Genomic DNA, 22,580 nt, shown 5'->3' with positions numbered 1-22,580 from the left:
CTCTGTGCTCTTAAATAATGTTTCTAGGTTAAGTAGACATGATCAAAAAGTGCATAGACTTCCAGATGTGGAAATGTGTTAATATTTTTATAATTAAGTAAAATAATTGAAAGCAAACATAACCAACAACTAGAATTGGTGAAATTAAACTAATCCCAAGGTAAAGCATCTCTCTGTCTACAGTAGCTCTCTAACCTGTGGTGTAGCGAAGGGAATTAAGTATTCTTTTTGTACGTCTCTCTACAAAGTATTTGTTTAACTGCTTGCATGTGAATAAGTGAATGTGTGGGCAAAATAGTTGAGGATCCTAGGTGTTGCTCAACTTTCATACTTGCACTGGGCTTGTACCCAGGTGTTTGTTGCTCAGTGTTAGTGTGAGCTCAGTGTGTCTCAGTCCCTGCATCCTTAATGCCAACCTCAGATGTGAAGTTGCACACTTGCCCATTCTTTATTGAAACACTGCAGATGAAAAGAGCAGATGTCAGCCTTATTTCTGGATTGGCCCTCAGCACTTGTTTATCTAAACACCACTGGATCAATTACAGTAAAAAGAAATTTTTTCTCACACCAAACTGATTAGGTACTATGTCTCGATAGGACTAAGTTTGTTCAAGGTTAAACTGACCAAATCCCATCTTTTTTGCTTATTTTTAAGCCATGCCCTGCAACCCCCCGTGCCTGCTCTGTTCTGTTTTTAGCAGTTGCTTTTAAGTAATGCACTTTTTCTTCTGTGCCTACACCACAGTGAGTCTCTCATTGCTACCAGCCACTCAAGTTTTTCCACAGTTGGTCACTGGCTGCACGCATTTCATCTTCTGGTCTCCAAACTCCAGAGGAGACAGGCAGAGGACAGAGGTGACATTAGGCTGCCAACACCCTACTTGAAGAAACCTATCACATGCGAGCAAAAATACTTCCTTCATTTCTAATGAGCACTACTGTCCATGGTTGCTTCACATTGGAGTTTGGAATCCAGTTTCCATATTCAGGAAGACAAAGGGGAAATTTTAATTGCTGTGACAGTAAGGAAGTTTTTGTTTGAATAACATCTCTACTAGCATGCAAACAGAGGTACTGTGTTCTTTAATGCAACCACAGAAAAAGATAAACGCTGCGCCACAGCACACCCAAAACTACAGCATATTGAACTGAGATCTATACCTCACAGACATAAGATTTGTAAATCTGTCTGAAAGGGCTTAAGAAAGATATTCTGATACAAATTTTGTAGCTTTCTTTAGTTATAATGAATCAGTAAGGAAATGTGATTAAATTGCCACTTAATATAAATGTTAATTTTAATAGCTCACATTATGGCATAGTTTTGTTAGCGTTGACGGATTTTTAGACTTCCTCCACAGAATATCTTAAAAAAAAAAGAAAAAACTTATATGGGACATGTTGCTTTGTCCTTCCCTTTCCCTAAAATATTGTAATCGTTGGTCTGATTTGTTTCCTCTTTCATAGAATGACCTTTACTGTCAGAATGTAAAAGGTTTTTACCTGCTGATAATGTTTTTGCAATGAATGAGTTCTGAGAGTTAATGGGAATGAATGTACTGCAACCATGAAAACACGTTTTCAGCAGATTGGGCAAAGACTGTATTTCTTATTTATGCCAATGGAGGCATTCTTCCCTTAATTTTGCATTAAGATGATTAAAATGACAACTGCACTTTTCTAATTTCAAGTATTTGGTTCTGTGAAGAAAAAATAAAATTAAGCAAGCCATGTCTAATACAGGAAGTGTGCAAATTGTGCCATTGCAATAGTGTCACCACTGTTGTTCAAGATTTAACTATTAAACATGAGAACAGAAACTGACCGCTGCTCCTCCATGCAATGATTGACATAAAGCTTCTGTCATTCATCTTTGTCACAGTTACAATATGGAGAAAGAATGTAAAAGCCTTCTGAGGCATTGAGCAAAAGAATGGAAAAAATAATACAGAAGTTACAGAGATCTTCTACTGGAAGTGAGAAGACTGTCAAGACCAAAAACTGTCAGGTAACAGTTGGTTAAACTGCTCTAAACAGAACAGTTTCAAAGTTCTCATTAGCAAACAATGACTGGGCTTCTATGAGCTCATTCATATAGAATCTATAGTACAGGCTCCTTGGGGCACTCTGCCTGTGATAGAAGGTGCTCTTGAAGATTCAGTGACCTCAAAGCACCTTTACCTGAAGAACTGAGGTCAGTAGCAAGACACAATGCTCACTTTAAGTCTCTCATGGCAAAAATCCCAAAAAATGTGCAAAGGTCCCAATGGCAGACAGGGAAATAAACCCTTTGTGTGCTTGCATACAGCGCTGCTTGGCAAAAGAACTCTTCCCAACAGTCCCAGACAACTTTCACACACAGTGATTATGAAAAAAGGAAATTCTGACTGTTACTTCTATGTGCATTTTGTATTTCTTCCTTCCAAAATCTTTTACATGCCTTTCAGCTCACAAATATCTTCAGCTACAAAGTAAGGAAAAGATATGCTTCCAGAGGCATTCTACAGACCACAGCTGTAGAAGTTTAATTTCAAAAAAGGATGGGCACTTGGAAGATCTGAGGAATTACTGCAGGACTGAAAGACAGACATCTAGATTGAGATGTGTCTGCTCAAGCGTGCGTCTAGAAATTCCAAGCAGCATAAAAGAGTCAGATTAAATCAGACCTGAAGCTTAAAAGGCCTGACAAGCCAGCAACTGCATCCTCTCTCTGCCATCTGATAAGCATCTGTGACAGCTGAAAATACTGAAAGGTCAGATGATGATGTCAAACTGAGCAATCTGGCTTCTAGAAGGTAACAGAAAGAAAGAAAACACTGCTGATACGCTGGCAATGTTACACAGCATTTCATATTCAGGAAAGACAAAGTACTTAAAAGTGACTTTCCAAAGTCAAAACAACTGCACAGAGCTCAAAAGTAGTTATTTTGGGTCCTATTAGAATAAAAACGAGCACACTGCTGGACTGAAATTAGAGACTGTCCTGTGAAGAGATTGAGTTTCCTTACTCGGTGTGAGTGAAGAGGAACAGTTCTTAACAGCCAAGGAATGTATCAAATCATTTGGAATTACTGGCTTGCTCACAGAGAACATATCACAAAGCTTGGAATTCAGGTAAGCAGAAATTCTTTCCAAAAAAGTGTTAAAGATTCACTGCTGTGCCCCACACAGTCCTTCAAAGTATAACACTTTCTAGAAATAAGCTTGTTCTGAATGGTAAGTAGCACTGAAAAAAGACATTATTACAGCAAATACAGTTCCAACATAGTTATACAAGGCTACAGGAAAAAAAAGGCATGCTAAATGGAACTCACATAGTAATATAACTAATGAAGAGTTAAAAATAACATCAGCATAAACCAGTGTTTAGTTCATAAGGAGCAGAATGGCACAAGGATAGATCAAAGCCTAAGCACTACTAAGATAAGATCTAACACAAACCAGGAACTGAGAGGTCTGACAAAAACAAACAAAACAAGAAGCCTGCACACTTGGTCCAGTTTTAAAGAGAACAGTTTTCTCTTCAGTAAAGAAAGAAAATAGATTTTGTTCGTTTCCATTATTTTGTTCAAGACAAAGGCAGTAAGTTATGCCTCATGAAAGTTATTTGGATCAAAGTAAAACCGAATGAAACAATTATTCCCCTGTACTTACAGCATAATACAATAGGATAATTACAACATTTATACTGTCCTGAAAGAGATTCATAATTCGGTGTGCCAAACTAGAAGAAAACAGGAGCCTCTAACTAGACTAATAAGAAATAGAAATCCATTTGTATGCACACAATGTAGAAGCGCCTCAAACTTGCAGCAACTTCCATTTGTTCATTTTTTTTTAATTTTCAAAATATATTTCTAAACTGGAGTTCAATCATTACACTAAAGATGCCACTTCTTGAATCAGTACAGCTATAATTCCTATGATTCAGAAGCATACATATTTGCTTAATAAAGATAAGCAAAAGCCCACAATAGATACCTTGTACACTCAATTAATGTGACTTTTAGTCGACCTTCTGTCAGGGGTAAATCCTGTATGCAGAGGTCTCGATCTTCATACTCATCAGGTGATGACACTTGAAATGGGAAGAAAGGCTTGTACCTGAAAAATGCAGAAGAGAATTCAAATTACATAAACCAGATTAACACATCTTATGAAGTGGTAACGGGATCGAAGAGAATCTCTAATACTCCACAAGAGAAAAACTGCTGTTCCTGCATATTTATTGCTCAAAAGGAATAAAAAATTAATAAAAAGTTCTGAATGCACAAAACTAGGGAACATGTAAACAACCTTCACTGCAACGTGTAATCTGAGTGACATTTACTAGCACTGACAATTCTGAGAACAAGGCAAATCCCACAGAACACGGTCAGGACTGCAAGTGTTACCATACAAGAGTCCTTTTTGCACGAAATGCCTTAGCAGGTCTTTATTTTAAGTTCAACAATAGCAAAAACCATCACTGCTTTCAAATGTGGAAAAAATAATGAGACACTAAGCCCGAAATGGTTTCAGTATTGATGTGATAAGTGAAGAATCCCAAAGCAGCAGCACAGTTTAGTTACGCAGATCAGCGCTTCTTTTATTCTGTGAAAAGCATGTAACTTCTTTTCTTCCCATCTCCTGGAACTACAATGAAAACACAGGAAACGTCTGTTTTTTTTTTTTTCCTTGAGCCTTATTTCCCTCATCACTGCACGCGACTCTCATGGAAAGCAGTACATGTTCAAAACGCTCAGGGTTTTACAAGCTCACCACACAACTTGCCCTGTCTGAGCAGCGTATGCTAATTTCTGAGCACAGCCTTCCCTTCTCACTTGCCCCTGCTCCAGCGTGGGACACGGTCAGCATCCAAGGGCAGGCAGCAAGGGCCTGTCCTTGGAAACATAAAATATTATGGAATCTGCAGCAGTATTTACATGAAGCATTTGAGAAAGCACTTCTAGGGAATTTCTTCTTTCCATTTTGACTTAGTGCTATTTCCTACCACTTTCTAGAGCTTGGTTTTCCATCCTATCACTGACACAGCCTTCCAGTATTTCTGCACAGCTGACTTGCAAATAGCAGTGTAGGAACATCGCTGCCTGCAGGATGTATCTGCCATTTCATAAGAAAGAAGTCTTTCACAAACACTGTTTGCTTAACCATCAGAAGCATCTGCTTGTCACATTCAGAGATCACAATATGTTCAGGAAACAGTCACACGGATCTGAAGTGGAGTCTCAGAAATTCAAATAAATCATGAAGTGCCCTTTGACTGTCGACACTCTTCAGGAGGGAGCCCAGCACTCTGGTTCAAGACACTTCAGTTCTGTACCAGCACCAGCCTTGGAGAGAGCCACGAGAGAGACATTTCTTTTGTTCTCCTCGTGAATAAGTCCATCTTAACGCTGCCGTTTGTTTTTATAAATCCAATTCAATTTCTAGCTTTAATTTCATTCCAAGTTTCTCTCTCATTAGCTTCTCCAAAAAGAAGGCAGCTTTGAAGTTGGACAATTCAAAACACTCTGATTTTAAAACTTATACAATTATTTTGTGTGAAAAATATGAAGCAGTAAGATCACAGTGGCCACAGTTTAGGTTTGAGTACCATAACCTACCAGCCCCAAATACTCCGTATGTGTGTTCGATTTGGTTTGATATGCTACTTATAACCTTACCTTGAAGTTCTAGAATTATTAAACAAATAGTAATAACTACAAAAAAGGGAAAAATGCTACCGCCATTCCCACCCTACAAACTGGGAGAAGCATTGCTGCTGTGCCACCTCAGACACAAGTTGAACCCCAGCACAACCCTGCCAAGGAACTCTTGCTCCTGGTACAAGCAGCAGCATCCTCTCCTTTTTAAGAATGATTTTCCCCCTTGGAAACAGATCCTGGTCAGTTTTTGCTCAGAAAAGAAGGATCTGTTAGACAACTATGCTGCAAAAATAATGCCATGTTCTGAGTGAGTCATTACTGGTACATTTCCGATTTTTCAGCACAATAAGAACTTAATTTCCACAAGCACAGGCAAGAGTGCAAGGAATAAAAAAACAACAACAAAATCCACCTTCTCCATTAGTCCAGCAGCTACCTATGAACTGCTCCAAGAGGTCTTCCAAAAATAGCCTAATAGCTTTCCTTGGGAACTCCAGACCAGTGACCAGCACCAGGCCCTCAGCAAGCTGCAGGGGGGAGGGAGGAAAAACAGAGAGTCCAGTATGTTCCAATCACTTTCCTTATCTTCTGGTATCGATAAGACCTTCCCCTTACACATATCAGACTGCAAGATATTGAAGGGGGGAAAAAAAAGTCTGTAACTAAATAAATTTAGTCACAATATTGAGAAAATAGCAAGAATGCAATAAGCAAAATAATCCAATCAAACATTCAGTCAAGATGTAGTCTCTAAAGTAGTAGCTTCAGAACACAGTGTTAAATACAACATACACTGTAATCTTTTGCTACAGCATAGGATGAGGAAATAATTCCCAGAACAAGTCTTTCTTTCACTAGAAGAAGATAATATTAACTCAAATTTTGATTTCTGTATATATATATATATATACACATGGTATATATTTCTATATATATATACAAATATTTTAAATTAATGCACTAGTGAATTAAAAAGAGGACAAAATCTGAAATGTCAATGCAGTTACCTATAGTGACATGCAAAACACTTAGGAGTATATGTTAGACTTTGGGTGTGCAACACATAAATAAATTTCCTATAATATTGACAGAAAAAGCCCTCAATAAAATTTCTAAGTTACAGCAAGAGTTTACATTCACGTTCTTACCAATAAAATTCATTTGCAAAATCCTCAGCAAGAAACCCTAAATACATCACTTATATCCACTGGCATGTGGGCAGCATGCGACACACACTTGTGCCCTATCAGCTATCCCACGATCTCCCAGCTTTTCCCCTATGGTAGGGAAAGCCTAAAAGTCGTGCTACCTTCTAAGCCACCATCGCCTGCAGCCACAGCACTGCTGCTCCCAGGGTCAGAGCAGCACAGAACAGGCAGCATCTCACTTCCCTGCCTAGGACAAAATGAATGTAAAGTTTTATGAAACAAGCATTTCCAACAGGGACAACAAAGCACACTTCCGGTATGAAAGTAAAGCTATTTTTCTGTATATTAAAGTATCAAAGCTTTTAGCTCTTAATGACAGTAACAATTCAGGGAAGCTGTTTTGGTGAGCTGCTCTCCGGAATTCAAAGCTTTTTGCACTGGAAATCCTGAATGAGAAAAAAGCATGGTGTCTACTTGGCTGTTTATCTTTAAATACTAATCCAGGATTCTCAGCTTTAATGCAAATTTGTTGGTTATGGGTTAAACTGCAGGCCTCACTCTGGAGAACAAGCCCATAGGAAATGGGTCTGCAATGGGTCCTTTGATTGCTGCAGGCTGGAAAAAAGGTTACAAGCTATGGCAACAGGCTTGAGGAATGTAGGGCTGTGCTGGCAGTGCAGCACAGAGGAAAAGTTATTGAAATCTACTTGCAAGAACTACAAGATGCTTCTAAACTGAGTTGCTAGCTGCATCTCCTGGGCAAAGTTTCAACTGCATCTACACTACACCCATTCCAAGTAGGGTCTAATGCTGCCTCTTCTTATCCAGCAAAGTCAAGAATTCACACTCATGTCCCGAATCCTTGTCCTGCAAAGCAGGATTACACCACCTTGATCCATATATCCAAAAGCTTCCTTTACAAACCCAGACCTGTACACAATACCAAACAAGTATCAGAAACAAGGTAAGTTTGGCAGGGGAAGATCTCCCTACCTTTAAGTGGCAGCTCTTAAGTCTTTGTGAACTCTGCATCTTTTCCACAGAGAGGAAAAAAAACAAAAAACAAAAAACCACCACACTGTAGCTATACTAAAAGCCAAACACCTTAAGGGCACACTCCAAAATCCTGCTTGGATATGGCACATCATTTAACAATTTTTAAAAATGCCTCATATCAGATATTTCTAATTGTTTTTAGTTTAACAAAATATCTCCACAAATTGATCGTCTTGTCTTGGCCAGAAGCCTAAAATTCAAATTGCACAGTATTAAGGAAATGTTAAAGAGCAGCACTGTGACTTTGTGAGAAGAGAAACATCACTGACCTGTTTAGTGAAGCTTTAGCAAATGAAAATAAATATTTAAAAGTTGGTGAGCAGCAGAAGGGTTTCAACAAATATTGCAAGGCACAACCAGAAAAAAAAAAGGTAATTTCACATAAGGAATTAGGTTCAGATGATTACACTGAAAGATAATTAAGATAAGGTTACTCAATTAATAGGCAGGATTAAAGATACACTTAAAATAGCATCATATGAGCTCCTCCATGCACAAAGCACAGCAAAAACATTTCCAGACCCTGCCTGCAGCCAACGTGTCTCCTGCACACTAAGAACTCCTCCACTTGATTCATGTTGCATTTCTGAGCCACTTCAGGGGCTCCTTTGCTCTCATCACCACCTGAGATCAAAACTGCATCTGAAAGAAACAAATCAAACTTGCTCCCTTCATCTGAACGGGTCCAGCCCCTGAATGGCTTCTTTCTGCCTTCTAGTTGCCAGTTCTGGGGAGCAGCAAAACTCACCTACACGGTAGGAACGAGACTAATCTGCTGCTTTACTTTGTAAATGCCTTATCCAAATTCCCACCAATTTGTGCTCACTACTGTATGTTTTGTGCTCCTTAAGCCAGCGGTTAATGGAAGAGAGGACAAGAGGTTTTTACACTTTCATTTAGTTTGCAAAACTGATTGGATAGATTGAGCCGCTTCCCCAGAACTTACTTAAATACGGTATTTTTAGTCATGTGATGAAATCTATTAGGAACTGAGGAAAAAAACCCAAATGTAAAACAAATAACTAAATATAAAGCTATCCAGCCAAAGATAACCCAGGGCTTATGTGATTCTGTTCATTGCGTCTGTCAAGAACATCCCGAATCCCTGCATAGAAGTCCTTGTTAAGGCTCAGCAGAGACAAGCAAACATTCAGAAACTCTCAGCAGCCCATTTCCTACCTCGGTACACAGATTTACAGCTTCGTTTCTAAAGGCAGGAGGAGGTGAGCACTGTGCCGAGAACAAAGCTTTGGTCCACAAGTGAGAAGATGTTTCTAGAATAAGTTCTGGGAAATGTTTAAACCAATCTCTGGTTTTACAAAGGATATTTAACATGTAAGCGAGCGGTCTCAAACCTCACGGGTCTCTGTTCAAGCCCACATTAATCACTTGTATTTTATGAATCCCAGCGCAGCTTCACTGCCATAAAATACGACTCAGCATCACTAAGTTTGTGAATTTTTTAAATCGAGTTACAGATTTATGTCACAAGACATTATGTGAACGCTTAAATCTTAACCAACAAGGCAAAAAGAAAGACACTAAATCACAAAAGCCTCCGCTGATTAAACGTGTGAGCTTCTTTACCATAACTTCATTTTGTGCACATTTCAAGCCTTCGTCCTTTTTTTGCCACGAGATACGAAAATGATTCAAAAATCTGAAGTGGAACCATGGTTGGGAAAACAACAATTTAGTCTCCTTAATTCTACACCACTTAAAGATTTTCATATCCAAAATATTGTGGAAAGAATATTTGCTATTTTAGTTTTAATTTTTATTTTATAATTGTTGTTTTTTCCTGTTGGGGATATACAAAAGGTTTATTAAGCTACAGAATGAAACACAAAGTGACTTTTAGAGGCAGGCTTTTTTTTTTTTTAATCTGATTCACAGAATTAGAAATTTCAGAGTTTGTAAAATGTATGCATTTAAAAATAGAGCGACACCAAATAACTGCTGCCACTGGGGAAAAGCCCACTATTCTTACACTGTGTGCAACTCTGGCTGAAGTTTATCACCAGAAAAGCTTTACAATATTACAGTCTACTCCTAAAAAGGCACGACCACATCAATGAGATTTTAAAAGCACTTAGCAGCTTACATTTAGGCTTGCTAGCATTAAACTGCAAACTGTGTATATCATTCTTCACACTGAAGAGACTAAGCATGGAACTTGTCTTACTTGAAAACAATAATTAATAGGTGGAGGGTTTTTTCTTTTTCTTTTTGCAAAGTAGCAATTTAGGTTTTGCGAATGCAATTCTCCACCTTCCACTGAATTCATGAGGAACGAAGCCCCACAGCTGCCATGATTCCAATTCTGAGGGCTTCAGCAACCCTAAATACACCTTTACTCAAACAGAAATCCATTCATTTGAGCTCTACCCATGCTTAAAAAACACTCAGCCCAAGAAAGTCACTACAATAAGGGTAGGTTTCTTTTCTTGGGAGTTTTAAGGAAAACTGCAAATGCCTCCTAGCACTCCACCCACTGTGTTACAGGATATTCTGCCATAGATGTGGGAGGCTTCAAACGTGGAAGCTCCCAATGTAACTACAGTCGCTTTTTAAGTCAAGACCTCAAAAAACAGAAGAAATCTATTTTTTTGGAAGAGTTCAGGTTGGAAGGATTTTTTCCTTCAGATACATTTCACACATTTCGACCAGTCTTCTTCCTTACAGTGGCATCAGCATCCCCAAAGCACCTCAAATCAGACATTTAAAAGGAATACTTAAAACTCTAAGACACACTCTACAATGGCTGATTGAAAAAAAAAATAAAAAATTATATATATATATAAAAATATACACACACACACATATAAATACAAATATATATTCAAGCAGCTCTCTTCAGAAGAAAAAACAAAAGGTAGATTTCTTTTCCAGCTTATATGACAGAAGTCATCGTAGATATGGCAAGGAAAGCCTTGCTGTTGCTCTCTGTATTGAAAAAGCCACAGGCAAAGGGAAATTTCAAATCAGCCTTATCAAAATTTACATTCCTAGCCCATAAATTTGATCACGCAGATTTCTTCATATCTCAAAAATATTTTCCCAAACTCCAAGTTCTATAAACATAGCCAACAACTGTTTCATTTCCCTGAGTTTTCATGTTCCTTCGGAGATTTTTTTTTTTTAGTGGCTTTTTTTTAATGGCTACATTTTGTTTCAAATTACACTTAATTAAGCCATCTGTTGGTACAAACTATGAGAAAGACCATAATTGTCACTGTGAGACAGGACACGGACAGCCACCTAACCAGGAAGGCTGGGTGGTGGCTCTGCAATATGTGGGACAGAAGGTGCCCAATGTGCTCATCTCCACCAGAGGTGGAGAGATGCAGGTGTGCTTCAGCAGCCATTCCAACAAGCAGCTTTTAGGCATTTAAGAACAGCAACAACAACAGCAGGAAGCAATCAAATGAAAACAAAGCAAAGACACTCCAGAACTCTGCATTTTCAACCAGATAGAGACTGGTTCCAGTAAGCACTGCTAGCAAAATGCCAGCATTTTCCCACTTCAACAACATACTCTCCCAGGTCTCAAGGCTCTCTACAAACACCATTTCTGTGCAGCTCTGGTCAGAAGGAAACGATGTTGGTGTTCAAACAGAAATCCTAACTCGGAGCATGGCTCGCCCACTGAAGTGGAGAGTTCTGGTCCTCTGCCCTAAACACCAGCCCACGTGAAAACTACTGACACCCACTCAGGCAGCTCTTGGAGAGGCCAGAAAATCATCTTTCACTCTGAAGGCGGCCTCCAAGAGTCAAAAACCAAAAGTGGAAAAACTCTTTGTGTTTATTTTGAATTCTAGATATCATAGCTTGCAAGGTTTAACTCTGCTCTCCATTTAGCTTTAAAAAAATGTATGAAGTATCAAAGTTTCTCCTCAATTTACATTGATCTAGTCACTTCTGACAGCACTGACGACGGTCCCATTTACACCCTACATGTCTTCTGAAGTGTTGAAGCTAGCCTAGCTCCAACCAACAGTACCCTTTTGCAAAGCTGAGATGACTGAGGTGCACCTTAAAAAATCTATTGCAAACAGCAGCAACCAAGGACCCATTTCAGCCACAGCCCTGGACAGTGGCAGTGGGGAGGGCACACCGTCAAGCACATTTGCCAGCTGGGGACAGTTCTGCTTAGGGAGATGTGTGACTGAAAGCAGATTAGAAATGAGCCCTTGCTGTAAGCAAAGCAGCCCAAATAATACAGCTGTCTTATCTGGATGTGCCCTGCAGCACTGCTGCTGATGACCAGGTGCAGAAAAGGGGTGCAAGAATGAATTATCAGCAGGGATTCCTGCACCTTACAAACCCTGCACCACTCATGGCACATTAGCTGTGACTTGTGATTACCTCTGGAAGAAGCAGCTGCTCCAATTACCATAACCTTCTCCCAGCAAGCCCATAATGAATTTGGGTATTTTCTCTAATTTGCTCTTCTTTCAAAAGAACAGAAAAATCTCAGTTTTTGTGCTATTGTTTTAAAACAATACTACTGACAAACACTGCTGTTCCCACCCCACCTCCCCTTGTAACCCACTGGGCTCTTTGCTTGGCAACCTCAGAAGTTTTGTTTTGTTTATTCTGCCATATTGCCTGAAGTATACAGAATTATTCAGGAAAACAAAACAACAACAAAACCCAACAAGCTGTTGTGAAATTTCCAGAACCAGACTGCATCATTTCCCCTGTTCAATTGCTTTGGAAATGTTCACCACACCAGATCATTCACAGCAGTGATTCAAACAATTCCATGAAGGCTTCTATCATGTCACTGCAAGACTATGATCTTCAACATCCACTCATCCTATTTTAGCTAAGGCAAGCAGGAATGATGCTTTAGCTCATTTACTACACAACTGCTATTCATGTAAAAGCCTACTTTAGCATTTATATTTAAAGCACAGTGTAAAAGTCTATCTGGCAGGGTAGGTTTCAAAGTTTGCAAAATCATTTATTTGTTACACCAACATTTTTGTTCCGTATGCCAAAGAATAATCTTGTACTTAGTGCCATTATAAAAGCAGACCACAATGCCTGTACCCATTTCCTTCTGAACAGGCATTTTAGAGAACTATGTTGATGTTTAAAACTGATGTAGGAAAATTCACTGAGGCTTAGCATTAAGATGAGGTGAAGGAAAAGATACAAATACAGTACTGTGTTTCCCATTAGACGTCCACCAATTATTTCTCACTTTCTGCCCAATATTTTAAAGTGTTTTTTAAATTTTATCTCAAATTGCCTTGGCAAGTTTTATACTTCAACAAAAGCAAAATTTCTTCTAAGAAAAACCTTTTCTGATTGTTCAAATGTGACTTTATGCTAGTCATATCTGGCAGTTAGCTACAGTCCCTGAGCACGTGTAACAGTTCGATTAACTCTATCATCTGCTGATCTCTGCAATATCCTCTTTTTTTGCAGACAGATTTTTACAATATCAGATAAGCCTTTGGAAACATGAAAACAATACTGGAGTTCTAGCACAGCAATGATTTCCATTAGACAAATAAGCTTTAATGGAGAGGGCTGAGTGCACTGCTCCTCACAGACCATCCTGCTGAACAACAGCGTAGCTACAAGCTGAACAGTGCAATCAATAAATTATAGAGGTAAGCTGTTCCCACGTAGTTCTAAGGCTAAAATAAATTACAGCAGCTGCACAATAAAGAAAAAAAGTAGCCAAGAAAAAAAGCAGCCCTCTGGAGTCCAACTCAGAGTTGAAAAGCCTCTCTCTCATCTCACACAGAGCATTTTGGAGTACGGTCTGTATTTTAGCCTAGATTTATTCAGCTATTGAAATTACTGCCATCTTTATACAGTAAAGTTAAATAATGACAAGAAATGTTTCCAAAACTTGTATGGATCTTTCTTGTGTCTCTGAACTGAGACGCACAACATGCCAGCAGCAAGTTTTTAACTAGAAGCTCAGTGACTATAGCAGAAACATCCCCATTGAAGAAATGCCCCAGTTGCACACTCAGTATGTCACCGTCACCCTGAGGAATGCTTGTACAAAATACTGACCCCAAGCCTCTGCCATGCAAACTGGCAGCCACACTCATTTCCAAAATGCAAACTTACCCACTGTTACAAACAAAGTAGTGGTATTCATGCTGCAACAGTGCGTGTTTGAGATCACCATGCAAATGGTTTTGTATTACAGCAATTGATGTATTTTAGAGATCAGGATGGCACAGCTTATCCATTAAATTAACAAATCACTTACATATGTAACATTGTCCCCTCCATACACATTTTAGCAATAAAGCTTATTAATCCCAGTAGCAGTTCTAAATTTAAAGTTTCCTATAATATCAAGAATAGTCAAATGTTGAAATAGTTTTAAATCAAACAAGCATGAACATGAACTGTAAACACAGGAGCACACTGGGTGACTTGAGGCAATCTGTGCAGGAATGCAGAACAAGCAGTTTCCTTTTGAAACCCCATAGCATGAAAGGACTAGCAGCTCCAGCAGCAGCCGGAGCCCAGCCTTCCCACCGGCTGGAGCAGCACAGTTACACTGCTGCCACTGCAGCCTGTTGAACTTCCCCAGGCTCTTACCTATCCACAGAAACCTAAGAGCACAGTAACTGAAGGCAGTTATTCAGTACAACCCAGCCCCAGTGCTTGACCATCCCTCCCTGCCTGGCTCACATCCCAACTCAGAGGTGGGTTAGATGCTTACAGTTCGGTACTGCAACTCCTGTGTGACTGATATTTGCTTTGAGATAAATTACCTTTACAGTGGTACTTTCAATCTTTGTATTTCACCTTTCATTAAGAAAAAATGTAAAATATTATGACAGTCAAATAAAGTAATTTTAACCAACAGCTGAATACAAAAGAAATGTGTTCCTTCTCACTGAGCAGCAACATCAGCTTGATCCTTGGGACACGACCTCTGAGGGAGACCCAGTGCCCAAGTGAAGGCACAAAAGCTGAGTACTGTACACAGCTCCCTTCTGTACCTGCAGCACTTTGAAGAAGAAAACAACAGTTAAGGTTCCAGGCCTCAGGTTTGTTTACTATGTGTCAGCTTACCAGCAGATCTACTTCTCTATATTCTGTACAAATAAATAATTACTTGTCCATGCACTACAAAGATAATCTTCCAAGCATGAAACTGCTGTCTACAGACAGATCTACTGATCCCAATTATCACCAATCTGTCAGCAGCAGCACAAGTCTCTGTGCAGGCGTCATTTAGAACATCACCTCTCTGGAACAATCTGAAAACCCACACCACCACAATGCTTTTCTATCATTTGGTTTTGCAGTTTAAAAAAAGGCTCTTTTTTTATTTTTCTGCTTAGAGTGGGCAGGGGCACAGTGATATATTAACAGAACAATAATTCTTTCCTTCTAGCAGAATGAAAACATCATTCAAATAGGTACAACCCTACATATCTAATTGGTGAGAGAGGTTCAGAGCACACCTACAGCACAAATCCACTCTGGAAAAGAACCTCCACACGCTCTAACTTTGCAGAAGCTATAAAGTAGGTATTTCTACTGACAGCTGATTTCTTAAACCAGAAATGCTCACTATGCATATTTCTGGGTAGAATAACTTCATCTTATGGATAATATAGGTATATTTAATTTTATACTTCTTCCAATACCTCTACTGCCAAATTATGAAGTCATCTCTATTATAAGAAGCATTCCATAATCAATAGCTACTTGCATTACTTCTCAGCTTCAGTTTTGCCAAAAATAAGAAACTGCTGTGTAACCCTCAACTTGCATTCTGTAATAGTAAATTAAAATAAGTTTGTCTAATGGTCCTTGCCACTGATATTCAATGGAGCTCCAGCTTACAAACAATGCAGAAAACTATTTAATGTAACTAATTATATTGCAAATGAGCAGCCGAAAGGATCATTCACATTGGAAAAGACTTCAGGTGGTCACTTAATTAATATCAAACATAAAAATGTTGAAGTAATCCTTTGTGAGATTACTTCTGAAGAAAGAGCAACTCCACTCTGACAGCATGCATTAAATTAAGCTAAATGCACTCTCTCAAACAACCTTATATCCACACCGAAATGTTAGAGTTCCTTTTTTACTATACAGAATAGAGATACAAAGTGTTCTTAAAATACACAGAACTCCCCCACTGCTCTGACAATACCTAAGCTGCTTAGGATCTAAATGGATGAACTTGAAAGACCTTAAACTCAGGGGAAAACAGCGGCTGCCAGAATTTTGACATCACTGATGGGGAAATACTTTGAAATTCACTTTTGGAGGGAAATTGCAAGTACTTCCTCCTTTCCCTTTATAGATACTAAACTCTTCCTGTGTATTACAGAAATGTGTATTTCAGTTGTCTAGAGCCTAAAACAAATAAACAAAAAAAACCCAAAAAACCACATACACACAAAAAATAACCAAAATGAAGAAAGAACCAGAGCTCCTGGCACAAGAAAATCAGAACCTGTACAAATCAACAGAACTACAGGTGACTCAAGAACAGCCTTCTGAATACAGTGTAATTAGTGAAACTACACACCTGGCATGAAATATCAACGTTGCTACCAATAAGCAGGTTAACGAGCAAGGGTAAGCTCATTAGAGAACTAAGAAGTGAACCTGTAACACCTCCAGAAGCACAAACAGTCAAGAAGGCAGACACTTGAAACAGTCCTTGCTATCTGCCTCTAAACACTAAATGTGCTGTGACAATACTAGTGACCACAGCCCAGCATTAACCACTTTAGCCTACTATTAAATGGACACAATTTAGAAGTCAAAACCAGCATAAAAAAATGTCTGTGGTACTACTTCTGCAGAACTGTTTGAGAGCATACTATGAGAAATGACAGCTTTGGTTCAGTCTGCTCAATAAACTCTGCATGCTGGTAACTGGCATCTATCAGCATCTGTAGCAAAAGAAGCCAACATAAAAAACCCAGCGATGGGTCAAAGTGTGCGGGTGGGTGCGACTCACTGGAGCCAGAGAGTGCCAGTAGCAGAGATCCTGGGATGGCAGAACACAGCTGGTGGTAAGTGGCAGATCTGCGATTATCTCCTTTCTCAAGAGTGAAGCAAAGCTCACATGTATTGGAAGAAAAGGAAGAACACTTTTGTATAAGATGCTTCTCTAACAGATCACAGGTTTAGAAAAGCAAGCTGCTCATATTTCTATAGCAAAGCGACAAAAACATTGAAGTTAGCTATAGAATAGTAACAATTCTTGCTATTTCCAAGCAAATTGCACAGACCCTTCACCAACAATGACTGAAAAAATAAAAAACACCCTACTATTCACTGAATTTGATTGGCAGCCTTGCTTCTAGGAATGCAACCAGCCCCTACCATATGAGATAGCTGCTCTGCACTGAATGGCATTAGCTTCAAAATGAGCGTTTGCCAGATATAAATACATTTCTTCAAGAGCCAAAGCAAAGAGATTACACACTATTAGAATAAAACACAAATCACTACTTATTTGTTTAGACAAACTGCATCCCTCCTTCTTCAATTAGTAGACAATTGCTTTGATGGAGAAACTTGTACATGCTACGCTAAGTGAGTTCTGAGACACAGTGTTCTACATTGCCTCCCCCCAGAGATCCCCAGAGCGCATCAGGGGTGCACGAGGTCTCACTCCCATTCACACTGCAGCTGTGTGCAATGCACTCCTGGCAGTGGATGATATGGAGGAAGATGGTATTGGTAATCACTGCTTTGTTGCCTAAATAGTGGTACATATCTGGGAAGGCAACAAAAGGAGACATCCACTATGTATGCGAAGACAAAATACACATATGCTTTTTCTAGATAATATTCTACAATTAAGTAACACAAGAAGGGGGATCTGTCTTACTGTAACTTATTTACAGAGCATTAAAAAATCAACTACTGGCAGAAGTTCTCAAGTCATTCAACAGCAACAACTCTCTAAAAGTTGCCTTTATTAGGACATTAGACAGCAGCAAAAATGGCATCTTTTTAATTTTAACACCACTTATCATCTTAAAGTTAAAACTCCTTTGAGGACTCAATCTGGAATCTATCAGGACAACAAACCCTTTTAACCAGCTGGAAAGAGAACTCCCTACACTCCAATTGCTTTTGTTTACAGGGTTGTAATTACTGCTATTCAAAGATTTATTTACAGTTATTTGAGCAAGAGCTTTGAACTACGCACAGAAGCAAGCACCAGGTTCTAAACAAGAAGCATATAGACCATATGAAAAGAATGGAGAGAGGACAAGCACATTCCCCGTATATGAGAAATTGTTAAGTTTTAAGTAAGGTAGCAGGTTATTAAGCAGTTGTGAAACTGTCCTGACTTCTTTATTTATGTCCTTACTTCTTGGTAAGGAATATTTCTAAGAATACATTAGCCATGTAAGTACATCTATTAAAAATACCAAGTTCTGCATCTTTTTAATAGGGAACTAGATTTTCCAAATCAGTTCTCTATATCACATAAGCCTGAATGCTTTAATTCTCAACGATACCATCACATAGGAGTGCACTGTCACTACTTATCTGTTAGTTTCTTCTGCTGTCTAGGGATCTAGCTAAACTAACTCATACAATATGCTCTATAAAATGCTGGGTGCATGTGGACAGCCGGAAGGTTCACGGATAATGAGCCTAAAGGTCCCCATGAAGGAATAGCTCTGCAGTCCCACTAGCAAATGTCAAAGGCAGAGTTCTAAATAGTCAGAATGCCAATGACCCAGTCTTCCTTACTTAAGGTAATTTCATTAACAGGCATTAAGCTCAGTCTCCTGCCTTCCCCCCTGTTGCAAAACAGTGGGTCAGAATTTCATACTCAGAACACAAAATAAAATGTAAAGGACCAAAGCACCAAACATGGGATGGGCACCACTGAACATCTGCCACCCTGTAAAACAAGCCAACTATCCAGTGTGAGAATCAGCTGTGACAGTGCTTTCCCTTCAAGCATTCTCAAATTCCCAACTCCTGATAAGTTAAAGAGAATGTTCTAAAATAAGTTAACTCTTCTTAGTTTTATAACCATTCATGTGTCTTGTGTTGTTCTCAGTGTCAGTTAACTCCTGTCTTCATACACTTCTCATTTCTGGCCCAAACACTGAGCTCTGCTTCTTCCCTTTCTCCCCTCCAGTCTCTTTAACATACCAGTGGCTCCCACATGCCAAATGTTGCAGAACATTTGAGAAATATATTGACAATCCCCTACATCCAGACAAAAACAAAGTCCTGCTGTCCAGATGAATCTCCCAAAGGAAAAGCAAAGAAGCGTTTCTCCTGCTGCTAAGGGGAAGAGCACATCATCATTGCTTCCACAAACAGGCTAGAAATTTGTCTGGAGAGCATAAAGATTATTTCCTCTACTTGCTCCTTCTAGGTACGCTGAGAACGCTCACTGTCACTGCGCTGTGCTCTCCCAGCCTCTCCTTTGGGCTCTTTTCCACATTTAGCAGCTTCAGTCTCTTTCCAAAACGGTAAAAGGATGGAAGCAACCTTGCTCGACAGTTTCACTGCTGCCCAGGGCCTTCCAGACAGCAATTCAGTACCCTGAAATCTCAAAGGACCACAGCATTACTTGAAGAAACTACTTACTGCCCTTTAGGGACTTTCAAATCTTGGATATTTTACACATCCACCTTGGTGAGAACCCTTCTAAATTAGATTGTAGAAGAACCAGCTGAAAAGGCTTTAAAAATTATGACACTGCTAATTACACTTCAAACAGACATTTTCAGTTACTCATGCCAGAGGAATCTCAGAGAAAAGGCTTATTGGAGAGGAATGTAGTAAACAAAAATCCTTCCTGAATACCTAACAAGAATGACAAATAGTGAACCAGAGAGAAAGGAAGCATCATATCCTACCAGTGTTAAGATACTTGAGATAGGGGAACATTGTATACCTTGACAGAGGCAAGGCAGTATCGATTTTTCAAATCAGAACTCAAGGTAGAATCAAAATGATGCCACCTGCCACTTGTTCAGGGAAACATCCCTGAACTTTGCATTTTATGTGCTGCAGCATCTGCCTTCACAGAGAGAAAATGTTTCAGCCTCAAAAGAAAAGAAAAACAACAAACAAAAAAACTCAAGGAGTTCCCCGAAGCTTTATCACAACAGTCGCAACACATCCCCTACCCCTATCAACTTTCACATTTCACCTAAGCTATGAGGAAATAAAGCGAACCAGAAGGAGGAGGACACTGCTTATCATGTGATTCCAGAAATATTCCCTAGAGAGTGGGCTTATTCCTGTCTCACATTAAGCAACAAAACCCTTGTCTCTCTGGACAAGCATCAGCCACAGCTCTGGCCAAGGAGGCTTAGCAGCAGAAGGCCACCCCCAAGCCATATGCTGTCCCACAGAGCCAACCTTCAGCCCTTCCCAAAGGTGACCACAGTCCTGCTGTCAGACACCTGACAGGATCCAAGAATTCCCAGCACCTGTTTCTAGCACTTAGTCCTATGCGTTTTGGGGCTTGTCACAGTCTCACAGTGCGATGGCTTTTTCCACCTGTTGCAGTTGTAAATCTATGCTTAACTTCATAGAAAGCTTTATCAGTAAGTGATGCACAAGCGCCCCAAATGCAGAAATACTGACAGAAGTCTCTCTTTACCCACTAAGAACATAACACCAACGCCAACACGCCCCTTCCCAAGTAATATTCTGGGCACAGGCCACCTCTTACCTGATTTTGTAATTGGGCAGGGTGTGCTTGCGCTTGATAACCTTCTTGAACTGATTGACAATGATGGAAGTGAGCTGAGGCATGGGCCTCCCTTCAAACTGTGACTTGACTTCGAAGACAATCAGGGGGTCATCCATGAAGGAGAAGTACCAGTGCGTGAAGGGCAGGCGGGTGAAGACCAGCTTCAGCTTGCCCATCACCCGGGACAGCTTGACAAAGAGGTAGGCCGACTTGCCAAAGACCAGGTCCGCATCAATGGCCAGATGGAAGCCGCCGTTGTACTCCAGGTCCACCTCAAAGCCCAGCTCCTCGGGACAGCCCTCCTCGCTGCTCACCACCGGCCGGATGAGCCGGACGGCCTTGAAGACGGGCAGGACGTTGCCCAGATACACGTCCCGAAGGCTCAACCCCTCCAACACCTTCCCCGTCATCTTGGTCTGCAGCAGCTCCTCGAACTCCACTTTGATCTTTTTGGTCACCCAGTTCCTCACTAAGGCCGTGTCCCGGAGCTCCCTGAAGAGGAAGAGGAAGATGGCGTTGAGGAAATGGCACGTCTCCTCGCTGGACGTAGGCTCCGGGCCGGGCTCAGGCTGCTGGGCCGGCTTGGTGCCGGGCTCCGGGCCCGCCGAAGGAGCTGAGGCGGCGGGGGCCGAGGCCGGAGCCGGCTCCGGGGCCGCCTGTCCGCCCGCGGGCTCGGTGCCACGCAGATAGTCCTTCAGGCTGCGGCCGGCCGCGACTCGGGCGTAGACGAGGCCGTCGTCGGCTCCGGTCCCCCCGGGGGGCTGCGGGGCTTTCCTATAGAGGAGCAGCAGCTGCAGCAGCAGCGTGAGGAGACAGCCGGCCAGCGCCGAGAGCAGGATGGCGTACACCGGCAACATCCTCGCCCCCCGGCGCGCCTCCCTCCCCTCACGGCCCCGCGCTTAACGGCCCGAGGCTGCCGGCTGCCGGGCCGCCGCTCCTCGCGTGCCGCCGCCTCATCCGGGTCCACCCCGCGGCGGCCCGGCGGCAGCGGCGGCGGCGGCGGCAGGGGCGTAGGGGGCGGGGTCGGCCCGCCCTCCGCGCGATGCTATTGGCGGAGAAGGGAAGGTCCCGTAGGGAGCGTCACGGTGCCGGGCGGTATGGCGTCACTGTGCGGCGTGCGCATGCGCGGGGGTGGGAGGAACGGGAATGGCAACGGGGCGTCGGGAATGGCTGCGGGGCGGGCGGCTGCTGGGGGATGGAACGGGGCTGTCGGCCAGGGGCGGTGTTCGGAGACGAGCAGCTGGCTGGTGGGTTCTGAGTGAAATCCCACTGGAGAGCTCGAGGTGCACGGAGGTGCCGGGATTCCTTAGAAGCCCCTTTGCTGATGAGAGAAGTTGGGGGCAAATCTCGAAAGGCGAAGTGTTCTCAAGCTCTGTCGGTGGTGATGAGACATGAACCTGTTTCTGTGCTCCTCAGCTCACACGTTTTTACCAACAGAGCCAGTTGAAATCGCAGACAGGAGAAGAAAATGTGAAATTTAAGTGCTGGGAGGATAAAGCCTCCCTCCCCCCTTCTTGCATAATGTCTATGGGGTGGGAGGATTGAAAAGCTCTTAATGATGCAGAGCTGTGGTTTGAAACTAGAGATTCAGTGTATGAATTTTTTATAGGTCTTGTGACTGGAAGTTGAAATGCCTGGGTGTTTAACAGAGCATTTCTATAGAAATACCAGAGAGGTCATTAGTACAGAATTGGCTCTGCTCTGTTACAGGCCTTTACCATGGCTAATACAGGCATATGCAGTAAGAAAGTTTTTGAATTTGCAACTAAATGGCTTTTCAGGAAAGGAATAATATATTCAGAGAGGCAATAGCAGCTTTAGTTTGGGGTCAGGAGGAACATCTGGTTAAAAAAAAAACAACCTTTTTCAGGTGTTTCATTGCAGCTTTTTCCTCTGTTAAACAAGCAAAAGAGAAAAATTGTCACATTTTATGCACCTGATGGCAGCTTAAAATCTGAAGCACTGAGCTCAGTAATCACTTTTATCCTTTCCCAGGAACATTTTTATCAAGAGCTGTGTAAT

General features: G+C 41.1%; 1 protein-coding gene across 1 annotated transcript in view; it reads right to left on the bottom strand.

Moving 5' to 3' along the window:
* Positions 1-21,515, bottom strand: part of PDZD8 (PDZ domain containing 8) — a 51,443-nt gene extending 29,928 nt beyond the window's left edge. Inside the window, exons 1-2 of the mRNA XM_052677174.1 lie at positions 20,538-21,515; positions 3,982-4,104 (exon numbers count right to left, since the gene is read on the bottom strand). Coding sequence (XP_052533134.1) covers positions 3,982-4,104; positions 20,538-21,415 — 1,001 coding nt within the window. The 5' untranslated portion in view covers positions 21,416-21,515. The remainder of the gene's footprint in view (positions 1-3,981; positions 4,105-20,537) is intronic.
* Positions 21,516-22,580: the final 1,065 nt, after the last annotated feature.

The sequence above is a fragment of the Tympanuchus pallidicinctus genome, unplaced genomic scaffold, assembly GCF_026119805.1.
Source record: "Tympanuchus pallidicinctus isolate F22 unplaced genomic scaffold, pur_lepc_1.0 scaffold16, whole genome shotgun sequence".
In the NCBI taxonomy this organism is placed as follows: domain Eukaryota; kingdom Metazoa; phylum Chordata; class Aves; order Galliformes; family Phasianidae; genus Tympanuchus; species Tympanuchus pallidicinctus.
Note: the sequence above shows the minus strand (reverse complement) of the source record. Positions and strands in the feature narration are given on the sequence as shown.